The 24,961-nt window shown below is 36.2% G+C and overlaps 3 protein-coding genes across 6 annotated transcripts; 1 reads left to right on the top strand and 2 right to left on the bottom strand.

Annotated features, from left to right (window-relative positions):
• LOC133677520 (hydroxyproline O-galactosyltransferase GALT2-like) lies at positions 1–6,715 on the bottom strand. Of its 2 annotated transcripts, XM_062099599.1 has the most exons (8): positions 6,540–6,715; positions 5,269–6,200; positions 4,028–4,260; positions 3,312–3,602; positions 2,397–2,525; positions 2,090–2,263; positions 672–779; positions 1–529 (listed from the first exon to the last, which is right to left on the bottom strand). In XM_062099599.1, the coding sequence occupies exons 2-8, from the start codon at positions 6,179–6,181 to the stop codon at positions 323–325; spliced, it is 2,055 nt and encodes a 684-aa protein (XP_061955583.1). In that variant the 5' UTR covers positions 6,182–6,200; positions 6,540–6,715; the 3' UTR covers positions 1–322. The 2 variants fall into 2 exon arrangements, with proteins under 2 accessions (XP_061955583.1, XP_061955582.1); XM_062099598.1 differs by having other exon boundaries at positions 5,269–6,715.
• A 1,783-nt stretch (positions 6,716–8,498) lies between these two features.
• On the bottom strand, positions 8,499–10,796 carry LOC133677124 (uncharacterized). 3 transcript variants are annotated; one of them, XR_009835694.1, is made up of 6 exons: positions 10,296–10,793; positions 10,085–10,196; positions 9,697–9,731; positions 9,467–9,548; positions 8,928–8,979; positions 8,770–8,804 (listed from the first exon to the last, which is right to left on the bottom strand). XR_009835694.1 is itself a non-coding variant. In XM_062098959.1 (5 exons), the coding sequence occupies exons 1-5, from the start codon at positions 10,707–10,709 to the stop codon at positions 8,667–8,669; spliced, it is 798 nt and encodes a 265-aa protein (XP_061954943.1). In that variant the 5' UTR covers positions 10,710–10,788; the 3' UTR covers positions 8,499–8,666. The 3 variants fall into 3 exon arrangements, 1 of the variants encoding a protein (XP_061954943.1); XM_062098959.1 differs by lacking the exon at positions 9,697–9,731 and having other exon boundaries at positions 8,499–8,804; positions 10,296–10,788; XR_009835693.1 differs by lacking the exon at positions 8,770–8,804 and having other exon boundaries at positions 9,467–9,731; positions 10,296–10,796.
• A 9,174-nt stretch (positions 10,797–19,970) lies between these two features.
• Positions 19,971–24,961, top strand: LOC133677652 (uncharacterized). Its single transcript, XM_062099770.1, has 8 exons — positions 19,971–20,258; positions 20,516–20,609; positions 20,983–21,102; positions 21,195–21,243; positions 21,420–21,519; positions 21,638–21,699; positions 21,875–21,933; positions 24,552–24,961. The coding sequence occupies exons 1-8, from the start codon at positions 20,107–20,109 to the stop codon at positions 24,654–24,656; spliced, it is 741 nt and encodes a 246-aa protein (XP_061955754.1). The 5' UTR covers positions 19,971–20,106; the 3' UTR covers positions 24,657–24,961.

Below are 24,961 nucleotides of genomic sequence, written 5' to 3' on the forward strand. Positions count from 1 at the left end.
TTATGCACCAACAGAATCGATACTTGTAATAGAAAGATGGGGTATATACAATTTCTCCAGCTTTTAGTTCAGGCCGAGATGTTTTGACCTTGGCTAGAAGCCATTTCAAGTACAAGATGAAAAGTCCGTTCTTCAAAAATCAAAGGCTGCAATTAAAAAACAGCCCTCTCTAGAGCCCACTTAAATGAACAAAATCGGCGAAGGTGACCTGACCAGAGGGTCCAAGCATAAAATAAGGACAAGAATATGAACATGTGTCGACCAGTGTAATAAAGCTGCCGCCATCATCTAAAGGCTCCTCGGAGACATCTGATAAAATATGTCATCTGAAGTTGCAACATTGAGCCCGACCTCTCGCCAACTTGTCCCATAGACAGATCATCTGCCTTGGGGATTGGTAATGTGCAGTATAATAGTTCTCCATGCATCCATATTGACAGAATTTCCAGTTGTGGGAGTACTGGACAGGGGTGGAGCTGTTGAATTGTTCAACCCACATTCCCATACTAACATCTTCCATCTTGAAGAGCTGCAATGAAATTAACATATTTTACAATACAGTCTGACTGCAAAGATAGCTGTCAAAGAATTTCTAAAAGAAAAGGAGAGGAAGGGAGAGCATCCTCCAACAGAAAAAAAAAGTATCAAATAAGATTTGTAGTATCACTAACCCTGAGGCTTTGTTTGCCATGTTGAGCGATGACAAATTTAGCAATATCAGTAGAAATTACATATCCAGGTCCATTAGCGTAAGGAGGGTATACTGCTTCAGGCCATTCCTGTTACAATAGGCAATAACCTTCAAATGACAGAAGTGAAAATAGAAAAACAATTATATCATTCATGTCATACTCATCCAGAAACACAGAGAAATCAAATTTTGAACTCATTAAGAGCAGGAACATTGCGAACCACATCTAGAATACTAGTTTCTTTTCCATTTTACACTCCCAGTCAAAGCAACAATATGTATCGTATGTTCAGGACTATCTGATTCATGAAAGGAGCTTAACTAGAGCGTGGTCCCTAAGACCTGACGTACCAAAATCATAAAAAAGAACTAAGTTTAAGGATAACTCTGGTAGCAGATTAGGGACGATGTTTGAATTCTTTAACTACCACAAAAAAACCCCTTATCAACTCTAACCAAGAAGCACAAACAGCCTTCTCAAAGCTGTCTTCTGTCTAAGGGTGAGCAAAAAAACCAAAAAACCAATTAAACTGAGAAAACAGGAAAAAAAATAACCGAAAAAACCGATTAAAAAAAACCGATTAAACCGATTAAAATTTTAAAAAAACCAGCCGGTTCAGTTCAGTTTCGGTTTTATAAGAAAAAAACCAAAAAAACCGAACTGAAAAAAACCGAGCCAAACCGGAAAAACCGATCCAAAACCGGAAAAAACTGAGTCAAACCGGGAAACCGAGCCAAACCGGTTTTTTCCCTAAAAAACCAAACCGAAACCGGTCGGTTTGACCCGATTTAGGTTCGGTTTCGGGTTTTTTTTATAAAAAAATTCGATTTGGTTACTTTTTTTTATAAAAACCAAACCGATCCGAAAATGATCACCCCTACTTTTGCCATTCTATGCCCAGAACAAGTTTCTGAACCTATACCCATTACATTCCAAGAATATCAAATGCGGTAAAAAATTGTAAAGGAGAAGGGTAAAAAGAAAGACAAAGGTAGGCAACTCTTGCAAATAATGCAAGAATGTAGATAGTATTTCCAATAATGCTCCTTCAATGAGAAAGAAGCTGGTTAATTCATATGGTAACTCAGTCAAGTAATTCAAAAGTGCCATGATCAGTATCACCAAGGTTGTTTCTAGTAAAACAGAGGATGGTGTGCCAGATAAGCAATTATAAATTCTTTCATTTTCTGAATGTTCAGGTTATATGATCTCGTAGAAGAGATTGTTAAGATGTATATTTTGTAGAGATTCTAATAATTTGCCTTTGTCCCCCATTCTCCAGAAATTATAACGTTTTAGTTTGTTTTTTAAGGGAAAAAAGAACAAGACAATTGAATTAATATAAGCAAAGACACTGCTGCCAGGGATTTTAAGAAATCAGAATTCACATGACATACCTCAAAAGTAACTGCCCATTTGCCATTTCTTAGAGGACGATGTAATAGATTGAGATTGCCCATATAAAGTGACTTGGAGGGAGAGGTACGGTCAATTTCTTTCAAGACAGTGTCAACCCTAACAAATGTATCATCATCACATTTCATAATGTACGCAGCAGAAACATTCTGAACCTGCATGAAATATATTCAGATGTGTTAAAAAAATATATTCAGGAGATAGAAATAAATACACAATTACTAGTTCTCAAAGATCCTATTTAAAAGATTCAATGAAAAATGCCAATTGAATGAATCATAGACTTACCCCAAACTCACAAATAGCAATAGTTTTAAGAACCACAAGCTCATATCGATCCATAAACGGCAAAACCACAATATCACCAAAGTATGCTGCCTCCTTTTTTAGCACTGCATTCACCTCCTTCCTTGGATTCTGTGGTTTTCATGAACAGGTGAACAGGTACAAAGATAAATAAGAGTATGAATTCTACATAACAGATGGATGGAAAAAAAGAAAAAAAGAATAGTTAATAACCATAGTTCTGCTTCCTCTGTTCCAAAACAATGGTCCATCTTACAGAATGCACAATATTACTTTAAGTAGATTAAATAATTTGACAATGAAAGACACACACACACTCTTGCAAATTCACAATGCTCCCATGTACATGAATATTGTTTTTCTTGCTCTTCATTGTATTTTCTTGTTTATATTTCAACACAAAATATCTAGGGCAATGATAAAGATAGATCCTTGCATCCAAGCTCTCTGGACTTGTAAAATTATATCAAGCAATTAAATCATCAACAACAAAAGGTGGGGTAAGGTTGTTAATTGTGTCAGTGGACCATCAACTATTACTCAACTTAAATTCCTCAATTTCAAATCATTTAATGCAATTTCAACTTTCTTTGAAATTTTTATTGCAGTCCTTTGATCCAAATTTCCATTAACTTTTTTTGATGTGGCCATACATCAACTAGAGCGTCACTTTTTAGAATGGCATTATTTAAGGATAATGTTAGCAGAAAGAAACAGAAGTTGGATAAAAAGACTTTGGTAAACTTGCAAAGAAGATGAAAGAATACATAAAAGATTCAATAATTGAAGTATGTTTCTCAAATCAGGGAATAGTTGAGTGACTGTTGATACAATTAAACATTGCTACTTAAAAAACAAATAAAATTGAGGGTTAAGAAATCAATGTGGAGATCTTACCAATGCAACAAAAAAACGAGCAACTACATTTGATGACTTGATTGCTGATGATTGCATCCAAGTTTTTCTAACTGCCATGCGTTCTGCAAAGTGATTTGTAGCTGATAGAATCCCAATAAAAACTTGAATTGGCCTCTTTGGTAAAGGATGAGCTTTCCACTTTTCTGACATTTCCAATACTCTTTGAGGAGAGAAGCTTGGATGTGATCTGGGTAGAGAAGTGGCAAAAATTGAATGAACATCCATGTCTCCTTTGATTGCTAATCCCGTTGCATCTTCAAGGGTAAATCCCTAAAGCCACGGAAAAATGTTGTAGGAAATATTTTGAGCTTATTATATAATTGAACAAAACATACTACTACTCTAACAAACATAACTATTAAGATTATGCACTGCAAAATCTACAGGGACTATAATGAAGAAATCCAGTGGAAAGCAAAGGGAATCAAGAAAAGGGCAAGCTTAAAAAGATGATGAACAGGTATAAGGTTAGTTCATGGAAATCTTCATAAAAAAAATGTCAATGTCACAAATATTTTGAAATTGCTATTTCTCCCAAGTGGGTGGATAGAACAGCTAGAAAGCCCATTGTGCATCAGATATGCAAATATCATTTTCCAAATCCACAAGGCCAAGGTTCACCATTTGAGTTGGAGAAACAGAAAGAATTGTCAAAGGGTATAATAATCACTTTTTTCTCATCTATATCAACTTACCGGACGATATGGAAATGAGGTCACATGCCGCCCCCCAACACTAATATGGTATCCATCAACACCAGCACGCAAGGTCAGGACAAACAATTTTCCCTCCACGAAAGGAAATGGCCAGGTCACTTCAGGTTTCTGTTCACGCCCTATAAATCTCTTAAACCACGATGTTGTCTTGGATTCTTTTGAGTCTACATTATCATCCCGCATCCATTTCTCACATCTCAAATGTTCATCAACTGCCGAATACATGCATTAGAAAAATTATACAATTCAATTTTCTAAAATAGAGTAGGGAGAATCAAAATTCACAAAGAACTTCAGGGTGCGGGCTTAAATGTGGTTATTAACAAGGAAGCTGAACAATTAAGAACTTCAACAAATATTAGGTAAGTATGACAATAAAGACAAATGCTTCAGAAATCATACAGTTTAACACAAACCAGACCAGCAAAAACTCTTCACCAACTCTGACCCACCTTTATGTCATTTACACCCATGAGGAAATTAATCTAAGCTTAATGATACTCTAAACCTACTTTTCAAATCTAGTTCACATTCATTAACAAGTTAACCATAGGAAAGCTAGAATCCGTCTGCAAAGTGCTAAATTATAAATTCTGGCAAGTGCATCATTTTCTAATTTCTACATGCAAAGGAAAGGTGGTGCAGAAATTGGCATCAATATAAGAAACAATGTCATGGTGCTTAATAAGAAAACAGAGGAAGAAAACAAAGATAATAGTTAGATCTGAATATTGCATCTCAGTTGAGACATTTCTTCGACTATATATTAACTAAAAACCATGTACTATCGAAGTAGAAACTAAAGCATAACTAGATAGGATCTTACCAGCATCCTAGCATAAAATCAAGGGGTCAATGGTCGAGAACCAACCTGATGTAAATGGTCATCAACACAAATTTTAATCTGAACTAGGGCTATATGCAGTTTTCACTTATGCCCCTAGCACTAACTGGATTGTCTAGAAAGATTTAGGAAGGCAATCACATCTCTTTCACCTCACACAACTTATGTGAAGAAAAGTGTAGAGAATGTCTAACAAAACATCAATTCTAGGGACTTGAGTCCCCTCAATGTAAGCGCCCCCCCCCATTGCATCATCTTTCTTTAATAAAAGTATACATTAAGTAATCATCTTTCCAAGTTGCATTTAACTTAGCATACATAAGCAAACAAGGAAAATGAGTTAACCAAGACTATTAAAAAACAAGGTAGCTCTTACCCAGCATGTCCTCATCTTTCTTGGATGGCAAACCATCACACCTCTGAGCTGTCCCCCATTGCATCCTATAGCAGGTATTATGCTCAATGACAGGATGCCGACTCCAATCTCCCCTCAATCGAGGATTTAAATGTAGAATCTTCGGTGGATCCTCCCCCTCCACTGACTTCAACCCCTGCAACTCAATCATGAACTGTGAAATCATAACAGTGCCATCACCATTCCTCAACCTTGTAAGCTGGGGTACATACTCCTGGTGTGCATGATGGGGTGTTCCCACAATGGTTATAGATGACCCTGCTGCTAAACCACATGGAAGAAGCATCAACTTTTCCCCTCCAGCTAACTCCTCGCCACTCATGGATACCCACAGAGGACATGACTCAATCTTCCCCTCGTATAAAGAACTCTGTCCAAACTCCTTCCCATCATAATTTTCCACTTCTTCCCATGCCTTTAATCCAAGCAGCCAAGCCTCATCTGCCATTCTCTCAAATGGTGAAAAATTCCTAGTTGCATTCCTTCGCCTCATAAATTCTCCTGTTATTCGACCATAGGGATACTGAATTGGTTTTATAGTTTTTGTCCCCCCTCTTTTCTCCTCTTCCAAAGGTTCCTTACTGGGCATCATCGGTGCGTTTTGGTTTCGATTATCTTCTAATTTCCGGTGAAACGTATCCTTATAAACCGAACTAAAAAACGATTTGCTTAAATCAGAATCTTCAACATCTTTTACCATGGAAAACGAATCCAATCCAACATAACTATCACCCCCACTCACCATTGCTGCAATCTCTAAAAAATGTCGAAACTTGAATGCTAAAAACACCAAGTACAATGCTCCTATAACCAACAACAAATGCGACAGCTTGCACCTCCTAGTACTAGAAGGTTCATTCTTTAACCTCTTCATCTTATTCCCACCCAAGAAGCTACAATGCAAGCAAAAATAAAACACTCTATAAAACCCAAAAACCTCCCATTTCTCTAAATCATCATAAAAAACAGAACATGCTTAAAACTTTCTAAAATGAGCAAAACTAAAAAAAAAAAATCCTAATGTACCAATTTCTCTAAACAACCACAAAAAAACCCAGATTCCAAAATACGCTAAATAAACTAAAAAAGCTCAAAATCTTCTAAAAAATAGACCCTTTGCACCAAATTCAACGGAGAATCCAAAAATATCCGAGAACAATTTCAGAAATCCATCAAAGAAGCCAGAAAACCAAAAGTGTACAAAAAGAAAACCAAATTCTTGAAAACTGTACCTTGAGATCAGAATCGAACAAAACCCATCAAAGTTTGAGATTTTTTTTTTAAGGAGATGGAAAGAGATTACTTGATCGATCAAAGAAACCGAGACCAAATGTGAATGCGGGCTTAGAAAAGGAAATGGCAGAGAGAGAGGGAGAGATACAGTTTGGTGGGGAGTTTGCAATCTATAACGTGTGTATGGGGGTGCATTATTAACAGCACGGCAACAAAAGAAACTAATTACTGGAAAAATATGAAATTACATATATTACCCTAAATCTTTCAAATTTTTACTTGTTGGATCAAGTCGAGTTACAACATTTTTTATATGGTTGATAATGATGATTTAATTCATGGATCAGATTTTATTTTATTTTATTTATATTATATTTATTATTTACCTGATATAACATTTAAATATTAAAATCAGTTTTGAATATTTACAAAAGGATTTATTATTTAAGTAATATATATCAAGTTATGAATGAGTTGATATTTATTGGATAAAATAACTATAAAACAATCTCATTAATTCAAGTCAATTCCGGTAAAACTGCATTCCTTAAATCTTTCTCATTTGTTTTTTTTATAATTTAAAATGATTTTTTTTTATTTTTCATGGTAGTAAATAAAAATAATAAATTACATGAAAAATAATACATTAGATTATGATATCAAGATTACGAGATTAATTAAGGATTTATGCAGCATTTCATTGTTATTTTGAATATATTTTTGAACCAAAAACTTGATTGATTGGGCACTAAAATTTTGCGTACATGGACCCATATTTTCTTCTTATTAAAAAAATTAATTAAAGCTTGATTTATTTTTGAGAAAAGAGAATCATTGGTGTTTAATGCCTACTTATTAAGATAGTTATCAAGTCTTGTAAATACACTATCATCTTAAAAACTAAGTATGAGGTCTTAAATATATAAATTTCATATCAAAATAATTCATATGTCTTTGATTGCTTTTTAAAATAGTTTTTTAATTAAAAATATATTAAAATAAAATTTTTATATTTTTTTCAGTTAAAAATATTTTTAAAATGTACTTAAAAATAAAAGTATTCTCAAACACTCTGTTTATTTTTGCGATGCAATCTGCAGTTATATGAGTTTATATTTAATTACAGATTTAAAAGTGTTTAATTAATCAAAAAATACTACAGTTTTGTGTGGTCTTACTAAATTTTTTTTGAAATATTAATTAAAAAACTATAATTTATAACTTTTCTTAAATTTATATTTTCAAACCGCAACCATTATAATGTCAAAAACACACTAAAAAAAAAGATTTATCAATATGCTATTGATATTTTTAAAATGCAACTCTACATCCATTATACTTGGTATTAAACTAAGATTTTATTTGATAGTGTGGTAAAAGTTGTTTTCAAAATATATTTTTTCTTATAAATACATCAAAAATATATATATTTTTAATTTTTTAAAATTTATTCTTAATATCAACCCATCAAAACAATCCAAAACACTAAAAAACATTAATTTATAACAAAAAAATCAAAATTTAATAAAAAACTATTTCAACTATAGCCCCAAACAATATCTATAAAAGAAAAGGACATGAAAATTACACTATCCAATGGAATTGGACCTACAATATTACCTTGCATATAAAAACTCCTAATATATAAAGACGAATTTATTAAGAAAGTATTTAATATAGTACTATGGAACCCTATTTGCCTCTCTCTCTCTCTCTCTCTCTCTCTCTCTATGGAAGTGGCCTTACTTCCGCTTTCGTTTCTACTTGGAATTCCCCCCCACTTATTGGGAAGCACATCACTTGTTCATCAAAATGTTTTTTTTTTTGTTTGTTTATTATACCGTGGACATTCCCTTTTTTCATTAAATTAATGTATAAAATATGGCTTTTGTGCCATGGATCTATTCGGTTTAGGACCTGGTTTACGAGGTGGTTTCACATGTCTCTAGGCCTGTGTGTTTTTTAGTCTAATATGCTGTTATTTTATTTTTTAATTATTTTAGAATTAATCTAATCAAATCTCATACAGAAATTCTGAGCATCTCTGGGCACACTACCACATGGTACAGTACTAACTGAAACAGGAGATGCTGTGATTGCATCATCTTACAGGGTTTATGCTTCCCCTAATACATCCCTGGCATTAAGAAGATCAAGATGACAGCGAGCAAAACCAGAACAAGCACAGCTTTCTTCACCTTGTCTCTGGACAATTTACAGGAGCTCATCTTTTCCACAATGCTCATGGCGAATCCCATCATTTTCTGCAAAAGAAAGAAAAAGGGTGTCTATGATACGCCAGAAGGAGTCATGATCAGTATCCTTAATTCCCTTACTTCTGATTTGCACCGGATTCAGTGAATAAGAAAATCGGGATTGCAAATTACCAGTCTAGAAGGCTCAATATGAAGAAGTGGTTCCATGAACATCTCCACATTCCTGTAATATATAGTACTGTCATTCATGAGATGGACAAATGGAAAGCTCATGCATCATCAATATTATTAATTAGCTCATGTAATATTAATTATACAGTAAATCCAACCATTATTGCTAAAGCTAGTGATCAGATTTTTTTTATACTATATATTGGCTCAATCCATATAATAATTAATTTGTCACATATAATTATGTACAAATACCAAATATAAAGTTAACAAAGACGGAAAAGTGTATGATTGAAGACTTAAAAACGAAGACATAAAATGAATATATATATATATATATTTTGGAATAAATTTCTATATTTTCAAATAAAAAAAATACAATGAGACGTATCTTTGCCATCTTTTTTATCTTTCAATTAATTTTCTATCTCAAAGATAATAACTAAGTGATTAATTTATATATTATATTAAATGAGTGTTTCTCTTTTTTGAAATTTGAGGTTAATGGATAATCTTGTGGAGATGTTTTGATCACACACCTTATGACGATCCTCCCTTGGTATACTTGGAGAATGTAGAAGCTGAAACCCTTTCCGAAAGGCACATGTGTCTTGCTCCAGTCTACAAATTACAAAATAAATTAACCAAACATTAAAAAAAAAAATGGTAAGAAAAGCTTCCCTTGCAACTCCTCAAAACTGTGATAATTTCCCTGTGAAGAGATGGCAATGACAACATATATAGCCAATTGCTGTAGTTGGTTGTGTACCTTGTCCCCTCCCCAAGTCTCCACTTGGAGCCCTCCTAATTATCAAGGAAAAAGGAGGAGGAAGAAGAAGAAGAACCTCATTTGTGTTCCTAACATATTATTTGATTCTTAATTTCATCCCCAACTGATTAATTTTATCGATTTCTCATCCCAAACTTATTTGAATTAAACAATGTTTCCCTCCCATGCTAGAATACCCAGGTGTTTTCTGAACGTGTTTTGGCTATGGAAAGGAAGCATTGCTTAATTTTTAATAGGTTTTGAATGAGGAATTCATAAAATTAATCGGTTTAGGATGGCAATATTGAGAAAGAGGTAAAATATTAGGGATGTTAATGAAGTTTTCCCAAAAAACCAACAAAGAGAGATAAAAGGCAGTGGCATATACTTAGTCTCCAAGCTACGCCAACATTCAGTCCATCATGGAAGGTAGGTTGCACGACAAATTCAAAATTGTTTCCCAAGAATTTGATCAGAATTTTGAAAAAATTCAACACTTGCTGCAAAAGGAAAACAAAAGGAATCACATATATATCATTTGTGTGATGCTACAACTCTAGGTAAAAGAATTTAGCAAGTTGGAAACTTAATGGGCATGCCTGTTTCCCTTGGAAGGGTTGGAAGAAGGAGAAGAAATTGCAAACACATCGGCATTCATCACCAATTATATCAGACAATTCCCTGATATTTTTGTTCTTGATTGATGTGTAAAGCTTGAGAACTGTTTCTACAGCTGGGTTATCTTCCTCTCCTGATCCTGATGATGTCTTACCATTGGATGGCACTAGTGGCAATAAGTCTCTATGCCTTGAAGAGAAGCTAGTTTCAATCAAAGGTTGGTGCAAGAATTGTGGATGGCATTTCGCAACACAAGCACAAATTCTTGTACGTATATTTTTATGACTAGTAGTAGGACTGTAGGAATTCCTTGCTTGTGGGGTGAGTTTTGGAGGTGAATTTGAGACGAATAGTCTAGTTCCGTTTAACAAGGTGGGGAGAGAGACAATGGCCATTGGAATGTTGAAGGAATGAAGATCATAAGCATGTGGGATGCATCATAAACATAAGTTTTGAGGATATAGAATTATTTTGAGGAACCTTTGGAACAAAGAAAGGTTAAGTAACATGCAAGAAAAGAATTCTTTGTTTTTTGGGGGTTTCATTGCAAGAAAAGAATTTGAAACAATACTTTCAATTGCTTCAAGCAGTAATCTAAGGAGGTTCCTTATCTTCTCAAGAAAATAGTAGATCGGAATCTACTCAGATATCTTTCATTAATGAAAGTATGGCCAATGAGCCCTCCTTCTTTGTCCATATATACTCCCATCTTCTCCCATCCTTAGATACAGCTAATCTGACAACATATATGCCTATAGCCAAAAATGAGTTCACCAAGCTCAGCAGCATCCACCAGCAACTATACATTCACTGAAATGTCATCTAACATTCCTAGTGATATATCATCACTGACATTTTTGCTAGACTGCCTGTCAAGTCAATGTTGGCAATATTCCTTGGCAGTCTAGAATTTGTTAAGTAGCATCCAAATAGCAAATTTGAAGAACCCAAATCTTGTCCTGAAGCTTGACTCCAAGCTTTATTGTGTTGAAGATGAAGAATGGAGCAAGGCAAGAAGCTGGCTGTCATTGCCTTTTTCATTAAGCATAGAAAACGTAGAGATTTCTGGTTCATGCAAGGGCATACTTAATTTGCATTTCGGACCAAAAGTGCTATCGAGATATCTTTCTCTTGAATCCCTCTATTGGGGTTTTCAAATTACTCCTTCCATTCTCGGGTTTCAATATCGCTACAGTTGAGAACTCTTTCGGTTTGGTTATCTTCAAGAAGAAGATGATTACAACTTTACAAGGTCATAAGATGTGTTCATATAATGATAAGCCATTCATTGACATCGACTCATTTGAACGTGAGGCCCTAGAGTCTACTCTTTGAAAGCTGATGGGTGGAAGGACATTGGACGTATTCCATTATTCCATCTGAATTACAAAGCTGCTATTTGGCTTGGCAATGATTTTCTTATCCAGAAAGCAACTAGCATGATCGGAAGGACGGGGTGGTATTTGATAGTTTCATATGACATGAGCAGAGAAGAGTTCAAGGAGATAACCAGAGTCTATTTTGAATTACAATGAGGGAATTCACATGGAGACAAGTATATATGCTTGATGAATTGATATCAGCCTTCTATCTTTCAAAAGTTGACGAGGCTTACATTTGGTCCATGAAGGATTCATGGGAATTGCGGTTTGTGATTAAGCTGCCTCAGAGAGTTGAGGGCTATAACTACATATTTTTGAAGCCCCTGCTTACTTCGAAAAATGCTGAAATTCTGATAGTGGCAGGTGAGAAGGCAAGCATTCTGCATGATCCCAAGAATGATACCTACAGAATGATACCTTGCAGTAAACCATACGTAATTAAGCAGTCGGATTAGCGTTAGCAATTAGTAGTCAACGTTGGGTTATTTAATTTGGGATTTTGGATGGATTTACCTTGTAATTTTTACTTTCTCATATAAATTTTGTTTTTTGATTGTCTTGTCTATGAAAATAAGACATAAGTTATTAAATTACGTAAATTTTGTACATAATCTTGTGTGATTGATTGCATTTATTTTTTATATATTTTTATATTTTTATGCCTTGTAATTGATTTGGGATTTTAAGCTGATTCTACTACAACTACTTTAACATGATGCTTATCAAGGAAAGCTTCATTCCCAGCGGATTCGAACTTGAATGTAATTAGAGAAAACTCACCCCATTGAGAAGGCAGGCTGCCCCCCTTTTTTTTTTAAGATAATATTCTAAATTTTATTACCTTTACCTAATAAGAAGACAGTCAAAGAAGTAGAAAAAAAAGGAAACAACAGAAACAAGACAAAAAAAAAAAAAAAGAAGCCATAAAGGTAAGGCTGCTGCAACGAAAAAAAGGGAATGAAGACCAGGCAAAAGAAAAGATGGTAAAAGTCAGCTATGAGTTATTCTGTTATTCCAGAATTTGATCCTAGATCCAATCCAATATTCCGGTGTAAGCAAAAGTGTTTCTATCAATCTTCAACCATAAGATCTGGAGTAGCTAGCATCATTAAAGATTACATCATTCCGATGAAGCCACAGACTCCAAACAATACAAGTAAAGAGAGGTTGCCATGAATGTTTCTGAATTTTCCTGGCACCAATGTAGATCATTACTAACACATATCATCAGCAGTTTTTGGGAAGCAGCCACTAATACCCCACCAAGCTAGGAATTCCATCCACAACTTCCAAGCAAAAACACATTGAATGAAAAGATGGCTAGAAGTTCCAATACTTCTTTTACAGAACACACATCGAGCTTGCAGAAGTGAAAGCAAACTACGCCGAAACACTTTTGCTTTGTTAGCCGAATCAGAAAAGCCTTGATACACACTCTAACAACACACAGCACTGTTAGCAAGTGGAAGACAAACAATGTCCCACCATATGCAAGTGGGAATACCTAATCTCCCACTTGACACATGGTGGAGGACACAAACGGTGGGCATAAATCAAGGCATGATTTATGCCCCTTCACTCCCATCTTGTATATATATAAGCTCAGTGAAGAGCTGCGTGTGTGTGTGAAAAACACAGAGAGAACAGAAGAAAAGTGAGAGCAGCAGAGAGAGCTTGAGTGAGTAGAGTTGAGTTAAGAAGAGTTTTTTCTCCTCCTCCTTTGTTTGTATTGTTTCTTTGAAGTGATTAATACAAACCAGTAGCTCCGTGGAGTAGGCAGGTTGCCGAACCACGTAAATTGATGTGTGTTTGAGTTCTGGAATTTCCCAACAACTGGTATCAGAGCTTGTTCTTGAAAAAGAGGGTGTTTGATCCAAACTCAAAAATCAAAGTTCTCAAAACGTGTTTTTGACATTACCATAGCGTAGAGGAAGAAGAGACGAATTCACTGGTGAAAACCCGGCGAAGAACCGACGTCCTGCATGCCCGCACGCGCCAACACGCGCCGACGACAGCACTGCCCACGCGCGACCACTCGCGCCACGCTCTTCACGCGTCGTCTTCACCCGATTGTCTGCAACTGAACCGGGTTGACCCGCCACGCAAGCAGCCAGTCATCAGCCACGCAAGCAACCCTGCACAGTCATCCGCCACGTCATCCGTCCAGTCAGCAGACACGTCATCAACTGCCACGTCAGCAACAATTACGCGTGCTTTTGCCACGTCAGCAAACGTGGGTCCCAGTTGGCCTACGTGGATGCCACGTCATCTTGACACGTCAGCAAAAGTGAGTTTTGATCCAGTGCTTCGCAGACACTATTCTGGACTGACACGCGGCTTCATCTGCACCGTCCGTTGATCCAAAACTTTGACTGTTAAGATCTGAGCCATCCGAAGTCCGATTGGGGTGATCTCAGTGTCGTTTCCAATATTTTTGGCCGTTCCGGACACATCTGTAAGGTCAGATTTGACAAATTCAAATCGGAGATACAGTAAAAATGGCAGATGAAATAAAGGCTGCGGGAATTGAAAAATTTGATGGATCAGATTTTGGATATTGGAAAATGCAAATTGAAGACTATTTATATGGGAAGAAACTTCATCTTCCTCTGTTGGGGAGCAAACCAGAAAATATGCCAGAAGAAGATTGGTTGCTTCTTGATAGACAAGTTTTGGGTATTATCCGGCTATCCTTATCAAGAAGAGTTGCGCACAATGTTACAAAAGAAAGATCCACTGCAAGACTAATGGAAGCTTTGTCTGGGATGTATGAGAAGCCCTCGGCAAACAATAAAGTGCACTTGATGAAGAAGTTGTTCAACCTGAAAATGACAGAAGGCACCTCCGTCACGCAACATCTCAACAACTTCAATACTATCACAAATCAATTGTCATCTGTAGAGATTGAGTTTGATGATGAGATCCGTGCACTCATTTTACTAGCTTCACTTCCAAGCAGTTGGGAAGGTATGAGGACAGCCGTGAGCAACTCAGCTGGAAAATCCAAACTGAAATATGATGATATCCGAGACTTGATTTTAGCTGAAGAAGTGCGAAGGAAAGACTCAGGAGAAAGTTCAAGTTCAGGATCAGCTCTCAACATTAACACTCGAGGGAGGAGACAAGATAGAGGTTTATCTAGAGGCAGATCCAAATCAAGATACAGAAGTAAAAGCAAGTTCGGACCCAGAAAGCAGGTTGAATGTTGGAATTGTGGCAAACCTGGTCATTTCATGAGGAATTGCACAAAACCGAAAAAACCTGAAGCTGACTCTGCAAACGCTACCACAGATGAGGTGCAAGACGCTTTGATTCTTGCTGTACAAAGTCCAATTGATGATTGGATTCTTGATTCTGGTGCTTCATTCCATTGTACACCACACCATGAGATGATGCAAAACTATGTTGCTGGAGATCACGGTGTAGTCTATCTGGCCGATGGACAACCAATGAAGATTGTGGGTATAGGAGAAGTGCAGATCAAGACAATGAATGGATCTACATGGAACTTGCAAAATGTAAGGCATGTTCCTGGACTAAAGAAGAAGCTGATCTCAGTCGGACAACTTGATGAGAGTGGTCATTCAATCCTTTTTTCTGGAGGTATGTGGAAGGTATCAAAGGGAGCAATGGTTTTGGCTCGTGGAAAGAAAACCGGCACCCTGTATATGACCACAAGATTTGCAGACATTATTGCCTCTACTGAAGCAGAAAATCAAGCACAGCTATGGCACTGTAGACTCGGCCATATGAGTCAAAAAGGGATGAAGATACTTCAGTCGAAGGGAAAACTGCCAGAGCTTAAAAATGTTGATCTAGACATTTGTGAAAGCTGTGTTCTTGGAAAACAGAAGAAGCTTAGTTTCTTAAAGGTTGGCAGGGCCTTAAGACCAAGAAAGCTAGAACTAGTGCACACAGATTTATGGGGACCGTCTCCAGTGGCATCTCTTGGAGGTTCTCGGTATTACGTAACTTTCATTGATGATTTCAGCAGAAAGGTATGGGTCTACTTTCTGAAAAATAAATCTGATGTGTTCGAAACATTCAAGAAGTGGAAGGCTATGGTTGAAAATGAATCAGGTTTAAAGTTGAAATGCTTAAGATCTGATAATGGAGGAGAATACATTGATGGAGGTTTCAAGGAGTATTGCGCTGTTAATGGTATCAGAATGGAAAAGACCATTCCAGGCACACCACAACAGAATGGCATTGCTGAAAGAATGAACCGGACCATCAATGAACGAGCTAGAAGCATGAGGCTGCATTCAGGGCTACCTCAAACATTCTGGGCTGACGCAGTTCATACTGCAGTTTACTTGATCAACCGTGGACCATCAGTTCCTTTGGAGTTCAGATTGCCCGAGGAAGTATGGAGAGGAAAAGAGGTACAACTTTCTCATTTAAAGGTCTTTGGGTGTGTTTCCTATGTGCATATAGATTCTGATGCTCGCAACAAGCTAGATGCCAAATCCAAGAAATGTTTCTTCATTGGCTATGGAGATGAAGAATTTGGATTTCGGTTCTGGGATGATCAGAACAGAAAGATTATCAGAAGCAGGAACGTGATCTTCAATGAGAAAGTTTTGTACAAAGACAGATCAAGTGCAGAAACAGATATGACTGATTCAGATACAAGTCCACAAAAATCTGAATTCATCAGATTAGAAGGGCTTCCCGATGTTACCGAGCAAAACAAAACTCAAGAGTCTTTACAAGAAGATTCAAGCACATCTGTACCCACCACTACACAAGATGATGCAGAGCCAAGTGAACCAATTGTTTATGTTCGCAGGTCTTCAAGGACTGTAAAGCCCCCACAACGGTTCACACTTCTACTGAATTATATTTTGCTGACAGATGGTGGTGAGCCGCTAAGTTATGAAGAATCCTTACAAGATGGAAACTCAAGCAAGTGGGAGTTAGCCATGAAGGATGAGATGAGTTCGTTGCTGAAGAACAAGACCTGGGAGCTGACCACACTACCTGAAGGAAAGAAGGCTTTGCAAAACAAGTGGGTCTACAGAGTAAAGACTGAGCATGATGGAAGCAAACGGTTCAAGGCAAGACTTGTTGTAAAAGGGTTTCAACAAAAGAAAGGGATTGACTACTCTGAGATATTTTCTCCAGTTGTGAAGCTTACAACAATCAGAGTTGTTCTGGAGATAGTAGCAGCAGAGAATTTACATCTTGAACAATTAGATGTAAAAACAGCTTTTCTTCATGGAGAATTGGAGGAAGACATTTACATGCAACAACCAGAGGGGTTTGAAATACCAGGAAAGGAGAACCAAGTCTGCAAGCTAAAGAAAAGCCTATACGGTTTGAAGCAAGCTCCAAGACAGTGGTACAAGAAGTTTGACAACTTCATGTGTAGTTCGGGATACACAAGATGCCAGGCTGATCACTGTTGCTATGTCAAACATTTTGACAACTCCTACATCATTCTACTATTATATGTGGATGATATGTTGATTGCAGGATCCAACATTGAGGAGATTGACAAGCTGAAACAACAATTGTCAAAACAGTTTGAAATGAAGGATCTGGGAGCTGCTAAACAAATACTTGGCATGAGAATCATCAGAGATCAAGACAAAGGCATACTAAAGCTTTCACAAACAGAGTATGTCAAGAAGGTTCTCAGCAGGTTTAGTATGGATAATGCTAAACCAGTAAGTACACCTCTGGGGAATCATTTCAAGCTCAGCAAAGACCAGTCACCAAAAACTGAGCTAGAAAGTGGATACATGGATAAGATTCCATACGCCTCAGCTATCGGCTCTTTGATGTATGCTATGGTATGTACTAGACCAGACATTGCCCATGCAGTGGGAGTTGTAAGCCGATATATGAGCAATCCTGGAAAGCAACATTGGGAGGCGGTGAAATGGATCATGAGATACTTAAAAGGTTCATCAGAGACATGTCTTATCTTCACAGCTGGTGATTTGAAACTTGAAGGTTTTGTAGACGCTGATCTAGCAGGAGATGTTGATAGCAGAAAGAGCACTACAGGATATGTATATACTCTAGGAGGTACTGCTGTTTCCTGGAGTTCTACCTTGCAAAAGATCGTCGCTCTTTCAACAACCGAAGCTGAATATGTTGCAGTTTCAGAATCTGCAAAAGAGATAGTATGGCTACAGAGTTTCCTGAAAGAATTGGGCAAGATGAATGAAAAGGGTACTTTGTACAGCGACAGTCAGAGTGCAATCTTCCTTGCCAAGAATCCAGCATTTCACTCCAGGACGAAGCATATTCAGATCAAATATCACTTCATCCGACAATTGCTAGACGAGGAGCAACTACTGCTAGAAAAGGTCTGCGGAAGCAAGAATCCAGCTGACATGTTAACCAAAGGAGTTACACTTGATAAACTGAAGTTGTGCAAAACTTCAGTTGGTCTTCAAGGATAAAAGATGATTTCATTGTTTGTCTCCAAGTGGGAGATTGTTAGCAAGTGGAAGACAAACAATGTCCCACCATATGCAAGTGGGAATACCTAATCTCCCACTTGACACATGGTGGAGGACACAAACGGTGGGCATAAATCAAGGCATGATTTATGCCCCTTCACTCCCATCTTGTATATATATAAGCTCAGTGAAGAGCTGCGTGTGTGTGTGAAAAACACAGAGAGAACAGAAGAAAAGTGAGAGCAGCAGAGAGAGCTTGAGTGAGTAGAGTTGAGTTAAGAAGAGTTTTTTCTCCTCCTCCTTTGTTTGTATTGTTTCTTTGAAGTGATTAATACAAACCAGTAGCTCCGTGGAGTAGGCAGGTTGCCGAACCACGTAAATTGATGTGTGTTTGAGTTCTGGAATTTCCCAACAACCAGCCGAATCGAATCAAATCAATTGAAACCATTACGAGTCTACCAGAGGATATACATGTACTGGCTCTGATCATGTTATGCCACTTAACAGGCTAGTCCCTTTTTGCTTTTCCTTTCGCCATCGAGGTGCTTATGTTTTGAACTCTACGGACACTTCAACCATGACAGGATTTTCCTCGGTTTTGAACAAACTCCAATTACTGTTGTTAAACTCAGCAAGTTCAAGTTTTGTGCTCAGGGAGGGACTAGTTTCGTAGTGTGGCAACTGGAAACTTCAAGGGACTTGTCAGAGAAAAATTTACGCCCTTCTTCGAACCTCAATCCTTAAAATTGATTTACAAAAAGGATCACCCTTTGACTTAATTATTATTATCCGATAATAAGTAACAAGTCATGTATCAAGCAGGTTTAGTGAGCGGTATTTTTTGATTTTGGGTGCTTTTTTAAAATAATTTTGATGTGAAAAATTATCAAATTTGATGCTTTTATGTGTTTTTTAAAAGTGAGTTTGATGTGAAAAAACATCAAATTGATTTAATATTTTTTTTATAATTTTAATGTATTGATGTTAAAATTTTTAAAAAATATAAAACAATTATTTTGATATATTTTTTTTAAAAAAACTTTTTAAAAAATATTTATACTAAAATACCAAAAACTTCCCAAGCTATACTTTACTTGGATTTCATGAAAGATTAATAAAGAGCATGAAACATTCATTTTTAACTAATTAAGTAAACTCTCATATCTAATGAATGATATATTGAATAGATCAATAGAAGAATTATAAGTTTTTACAAACACTTCTTGCACGAGTCCAAACCACAGTTGCCTATTTTAGGGCTTGAATCATTAGTTTATCATGTTATTTTATAGTTCAAAAAGTCAATTAGAATGAATATTAAAATTAAAAATTAAAATAATATTATCTTAAATAAAATTAAAAAAAAAAGTTAAAGTTAACTTAAACAGGTTTTTTATAGATTGAGTTAGGTTACTTAAATTATAGGTGAGTCAATTAAAATACTTAAATTTGATCGGGTCAAAATCAAAAACAGTTTAAAATAAAATTTTATTTGATCAAATTTTGGATTAATGAGTCTTGTCAAATGACTTAAGTTTTATTTTTTATTTTAAATTAATTTTTTTAGATTGTTTTGATATGTTAATGTCAAAAATAAATTTTAAAAAATAAAATAAATATTATTTTAATTCATTTTCAAATAAAATATATTTTGGAAAGTAAGCGCGGTTAGAATACCAAACAAATTTTTTTAAAATTTAAAATTTAAAATTTAAAAATATAAAATAATCTTAAATTAAAAAATTTCAAACTTTTTTAAAAATAAATTTTAAATAAAAAAAAAAAACACATTGAAACCCTGCGTTTTGAATCTCAGCTACTCTAAAAGACAACAACACCCCTAATCTATTCCAACAAAGACACTCACATCCCTTCTCCTTCAATCACAAACAAACCAGAGACCAGAACTAAAGAGCAAAAGACTGTACATTAGTCTCTCGAAAGATCAGGACTTTGTGTCTGATTTTGGTGGGTTCCGTCCACTCAAGAAATCAATGGCAGAAGATCTAGTGCTAGACACAGCTATAAGAGATTGGGTGCTGATCCCATTAACAGTAGTGATGATTCTTATTGGGATCCTTCGTTACTTTGTTTCAAAGCTTATGCAATCTCAGCAAACTCCGGATGCTAAAATTGTTAAAGAAGGGTTAGTCATCAAAAACCCATGTCACATAATCTCTGTTTAGCGTTAAAGCTTGTTTCTTTTTGTGATTTAGATTGTTTTGTGCTGGTTTTGGTGAACTTTGGCTAGTTATTGAATGCCCATGTCATAAACTCTCTCTTTAGTGCTAAATTCTGGTTCTTTTTGTGATTTTTCATGTTTTTGTTTACGTTATTGAAAACGTATGTCAGAATTTGTTTTATTTGTATTAAAGTTTGTTTGTTTTTGTGATTTTATTGCAGGCAAGTTGTTGTGAGAGCAAGGAATTTGCGAGCTGGAGCTAACTTTATACCTGCTAAGTCGTTTCGAGCTCGAAGGGCTTATTTTAGCAATGAGGTTTTGATTTATTTTTATTGTTTTTGGTTTGTTTGGTTTAGGGTGATTGAATGTTGGATTTGTTAATTGTTTGTAGAAGTATCTAAATTGGTTATGTTTTGTGGTTAATTTTGTGAAAGAGATTTGAGATTTGGTTGTTTTTTTTTAAGTACATTTTCTTTCAATTTCCAAGCAGGTCTGACATGATTCGAATTGTATTTTTTTTTAATGTATTGGAGGGGTTTAGATATATGATATGTTGCATTGCTTTGCTTGTGCACCTCAGATTTGGTATGTGAGAGCTACATTTAGGGTCATAATTCTGATGCTAGCTTGAAATTTTCCATTTCCAGTAGGTAAGATGCTAACGTAAAAGTTAATTACTCTTGATTAGGAAAATGGATTGTTGCATGTTCCCAAGGGCCAGGGTCAGAATCCACAAGCACAAATGTTCTCTGACCCAAATATGGCCATGGATATGATGAAGAAAAACCTTTCTATGATTATACCCCAGGTATTAACAGTTCAAGAGCTTTTTGGCCTTGTCTAATGTCTTTTCAAACAAGATAATTTAGCATATTGATTTGTGATTTTTTCTTCTTCCAGACTCTTACCTTTGCATGGGTCAACTTTTTCTTCTCTGGATTTGTTGCAGGTCAGTCTTTTTTTTTTTGCTTTTTGATTCTTAAACTACGTTTCATGTCCTTCATGCCAAAATATGGTTTATCTCTATATTTTATAAGTAATTTATGAGTATATGACCTTTGTCGATCTTAAATTCCTTCTGGATTTGATCTTTACAACTTTGTTATGATCTCTTATTCCATGCAGCCAAGATACCATTTCCACTGACTCAGAGATTCAGATCAATGCTGCAAAATGGGATTGATTTGAGCACTGTGGATGTTAGCTATGTTAGCAGTCGATCATGGTATTTGTCTATATGAGAAATTGTATTCTGAAAAATTGCTGAGAAGCTTTTTCTAGAGAATTCTGGACTTGTGCTTAGTTTAATATCTCTATTTGTCCACAATCCCTTTCTGTTGCAGGTATTTCCTTAATTTGTTTGGATTAAGGGGTTTATTTAGTCTCATTCTGGGTGAAGAAAATGGTTAGTATTAGTTCATAAATCTTCGTAGTTATATCTGTTTTGTCTGAGATCTGAATTGCTGCTTCTCTTGCAAAATCATTGGTGCCAGAGTCTAGAAGCATAAATTGGACTTTAGCATACTTTAGGATTTCTGGATATATTCTCTAGATGCTCAAATACGATATTTGTAATGCAGCTATGGATGATACCCAGCGGATGATGCAAATGGGTGGTTTTGGTTTTGATCCAACCAAGGTACAAACTTAACTGGCCCTCTATTGATCATTTTAGCTTGCAAAACCGAACTGTTTAAATGGTTAAACATTATAGATATTTTCAGTCCTTTTTGACTACTATCTATAATGAGTATACCATACATGATCTTTTTGAACAGATTTAGTTATTAATAATAATGTCCTTAATACATCGATTGCAGTATGACTGTTATTGTGTCCAAAGAATTGCCCTTGTGTATTGATCTGCTGGTTTCTATTTTACTGTCCTAAATCTAGACCATGTAGATTGATACTGCCAAGGTTGTACTAATGGGAATAGATGGATACTGTCACTGGGACTATACGGCTTTGTAGTTAAGTAGTTGCCATTTATTTAATTGTGATCCCATCATTGTGTGAAAAAGGCAAAGGCATGATACATCTTTATGATTCTATCATGAACAAAATCTTTAGATTCAGTGGTTTTACTAGCAACTCAGATTTGAATAGAGATGATTGGGAGTTGAATCAATCTTTCCCATTGGAATTGCTATTTAGATACATCTTAACAGCTAAGTCTTTTTATTTAAATGAGTAAAAGAAATTATGAAACTGTTGGACCATATTTAAATTGGACAATTTAAACCTCTACAAGTACAACTAGAATTTTAGACCTGGTGATTTAATGGTGCTAGAGGCAACAAGTGTCTTCCAACTACGAACTAAGCAAGACTACCAAGTTCTTTTATGAGTTGTTGATGGCTGATGGGGTTTCAAGGGTCCATTAGAAGTAGACAGCTTCCATATAGACTTGTTGCAAGCACTGGTGCTGGTGTTTAGGTAACAGGTATCCATTGTCTACCAAGTACCAACTAAGCAAGACTACCATGTCCTTTCATGAGTTGTTGATGGCTGATGGGGTTTCAAGGGTCCATTAGAAGTAGACAGCTTCCATATAGACTTGTTGCAAGCACTGGTGCTGGTGTTTAGGTAACAGGTATCCATTGTCTACCAAGTACCAACTAAGCAAAACTACCATGTCCTTTCATGAGTTGTTCATGGCTGATGGGGTTTCAAGGGTTCATTAGAAGTAGATAGCTTCCATATAGCTTATTGCAAGCACTGGTGCTGGTGTTTAGGTAACAGGTATCTGGGTGGGTTCCTTATTGTGTCCTGCCTGTTGTCAATGCTGTCCAAAAATACTATGATGCTGTAGGTCATTGGCTGCACCATTTCATTATTATCACTTGCAGGCATTGCTTATCATATTGAGTTCTTAAGTGGTCCAGTTAGCTCAACTGTCTGTTATGCAGCTTGCCTTTTTTTTTTCCTTGATACTTTTTTCTTTTCTGGGAAAAGCCAAATAGCAGATGATTTGGAATTAAAGGAAGTCCTTATATGATATATCTTTGATATAGGTTCTTAGATTTCTCTATGATAGAAATAGCTATGGATCCCCAGTTATATTTCAGAAGACTATAACTTCGTCAATTGAAGGGCTTCAGATTGCACTTGAACTTGTCCTTGTGATTAGCATTGTGTATAGAGCTCTTTTTATTATTATTATCTGCCCCCACTTCCTACGAAAATAGAAGGCTTTTTGCTAGCACTATGCCGAGAATGGGTTGTGATTAGACTGATTTGACTGGTGGGTTGTAAAAGGAATATTGCAGGCAGGAATATTCAAGACACTGAGTAAAGGAGATGACAGCCTTGAGGTTGCCCTTGGCCAGCTTAATTTTCTCAGTACTGGGCCTAGGTTTGCCATTGTGGGTTGGGTTTGGTCAGTTCTGGATAACTGCATGTCTGGATCCTCTTATCATTTTGCACCAATTGAAGCGAACGCCAAAAGAATAACATTGGAGATTCTTTACAGAACCCCCAATCACCTTCACCCACTGCACACACCAAAAAGAAAGCATAATGTGGGATTTGATTCATAATAATGAGGTCAACACTATAAAGTTAGGCCTTGCTTGGTTCAGGTCAACGCTGTAATGTTCATTCTCTATTTGGCTAGCCTCTCTTATGGCTGCTGCCATCATTTCCAGCTGTCCATTTTGCTGCCTTGGCCACTCTTTTGCTCCTCAGGTGGTGCAGTTATGATACTCTTATGAAATGGTCATAGGTATACATGATTAGGCATGTGGGGCATCCATGATGCCTGCTTTAATTTGTTTTAAATTTTCTAAGCATGTCACCATAATTACTAACCTGCTTTTCTGAACAGCATTGGCTTCTTTTTCTTTGTTACTTTAGAAATGTCTTGTGCATGATTAGGGTTTTGATTTTTTATTGTTGAGAATCTTTCTTAAGGGACCCCGACAACATACTTGATCCCCGTTTTCATCGGTTGAATTTTAGCCAGGTAATGGAAGATCTGGAAAGGTGTGAATATATTGCATTTTCCAAAGGGATTGGAATTGTTGGGACTGATTTGTACTTTATAAATCTAAATTAAATTTTATGGGCAAGAATGTCCACTGGCCTTGCCTTGTAATCAGTTAAATATATGGTTCAAGTATGAGATGTACCAAGAAAGAATTTTGTACCATACAACTTCTCTTTCATATTTTAACTCGGTGAGTATATATCTGTACGTATAATGTTAAGCAAAAACTATTGACTACTAATCTTATCTATCTGTATTCTCCTCAGAACTTGAGTGCTGAGAAAGATGGCCTTGACATAATTCAGCATGAATGGGCCCTACCAAAATTTGAGCAGCGTGCTGAAGCAGTGTTGAAAAAACTTGTTAGCTGAACTTCGGCAACAAGCGCCAGCTGCCAAATGGGTTTATGCTCAACAAGGCTTCCTTGTTCTTTCATGGATTCTTACTGGAGTTTTGCTTGTTCGCTGTCAGTGCGTTGGCTAACAATTATAAGAACCAGCGAATCCATCATTGTAGCATTTAGATTGAATTCGAATTTTATTACAGCCATTGGAGAAATTTTCCACACTGCTGGTGGTAATATCATACTTTCCCTGTAAACGCATATCTTTCAGCTTGCTGTCCAAGAACATTTGAAACATATTAATGACTTGACAATGAAATCAATTACCAGGTA

Source organism: Populus nigra, chromosome 17, assembly GCF_951802175.1.
Source record: "Populus nigra chromosome 17, ddPopNigr1.1, whole genome shotgun sequence".
Lineage (NCBI taxonomy): Eukaryota > Viridiplantae > Streptophyta > Magnoliopsida > Malpighiales > Salicaceae > Populus > Populus nigra.

What these genes read in the sequence shown, in the direction of transcription:
- LOC133677520 (XM_062099599.1), bottom strand. Translation starts at nt 6,181, where the DNA reads ATGAAGAGGTTAAAGAATGAACCTTCTAGTACTAGGAGGTGCAAGCTG. An exon ending in CTCGTTTTTTTGTTGCATTG is followed by an intron (nt 2,526 to 3,311) that starts GTAAGATCTCCA and finishes TGAAAACCACAG; the next exon opens with AATCCAAGGAAGGAGGTGAA. An exon ending in AATGGGCAGTTACTTTTGAG is followed by an intron (nt 780 to 2,089) that starts GTATGTCATGTG and finishes CTATTGTAACAG; the next exon opens with GAATGGCCTGAAGCAGTATA.
- LOC133677124 (XM_062098959.1), bottom strand. Translation starts at nt 10,709, where the DNA reads ATGGCCATTGTCTCTCTCCCCACCTTGTTAAACGGAACTAGACTATTC. An exon ending in AACCCTTCCAAGGGAAACAG is followed by an intron (nt 10,197 to 10,295) that starts GCATGCCCATTA and finishes TTCCTTTTGCAG; the next exon opens with CAAGTGTTGAATTTTTTCAA. An exon ending in CAAGGGAGGATCGTCATAAG is followed by an intron (nt 8,980 to 9,466) that starts GTGTGTGATCAA and finishes TATATATTACAG; the next exon opens with GAATGTGGAGATGTTCATGG.
- LOC133677652 (XM_062099770.1), top strand. Translation starts at nt 20,107, where the DNA reads ATGGCAGAAGATCTAGTGCTAGACACAGCTATAAGAGATTGGGTGCTG. An exon ending in TATGTTAGCAGTCGATCATG is followed by an intron (nt 21,520 to 21,637) that starts GTATTTGTCTAT and finishes TTTCTGTTGCAG; the next exon opens with GTATTTCCTTAATTTGTTTG. An exon ending in CATTCTGGGTGAAGAAAATG is followed by an intron (nt 21,700 to 21,874) that starts GTTAGTATTAGT and finishes TTTGTAATGCAG; the next exon opens with CTATGGATGATACCCAGCGG.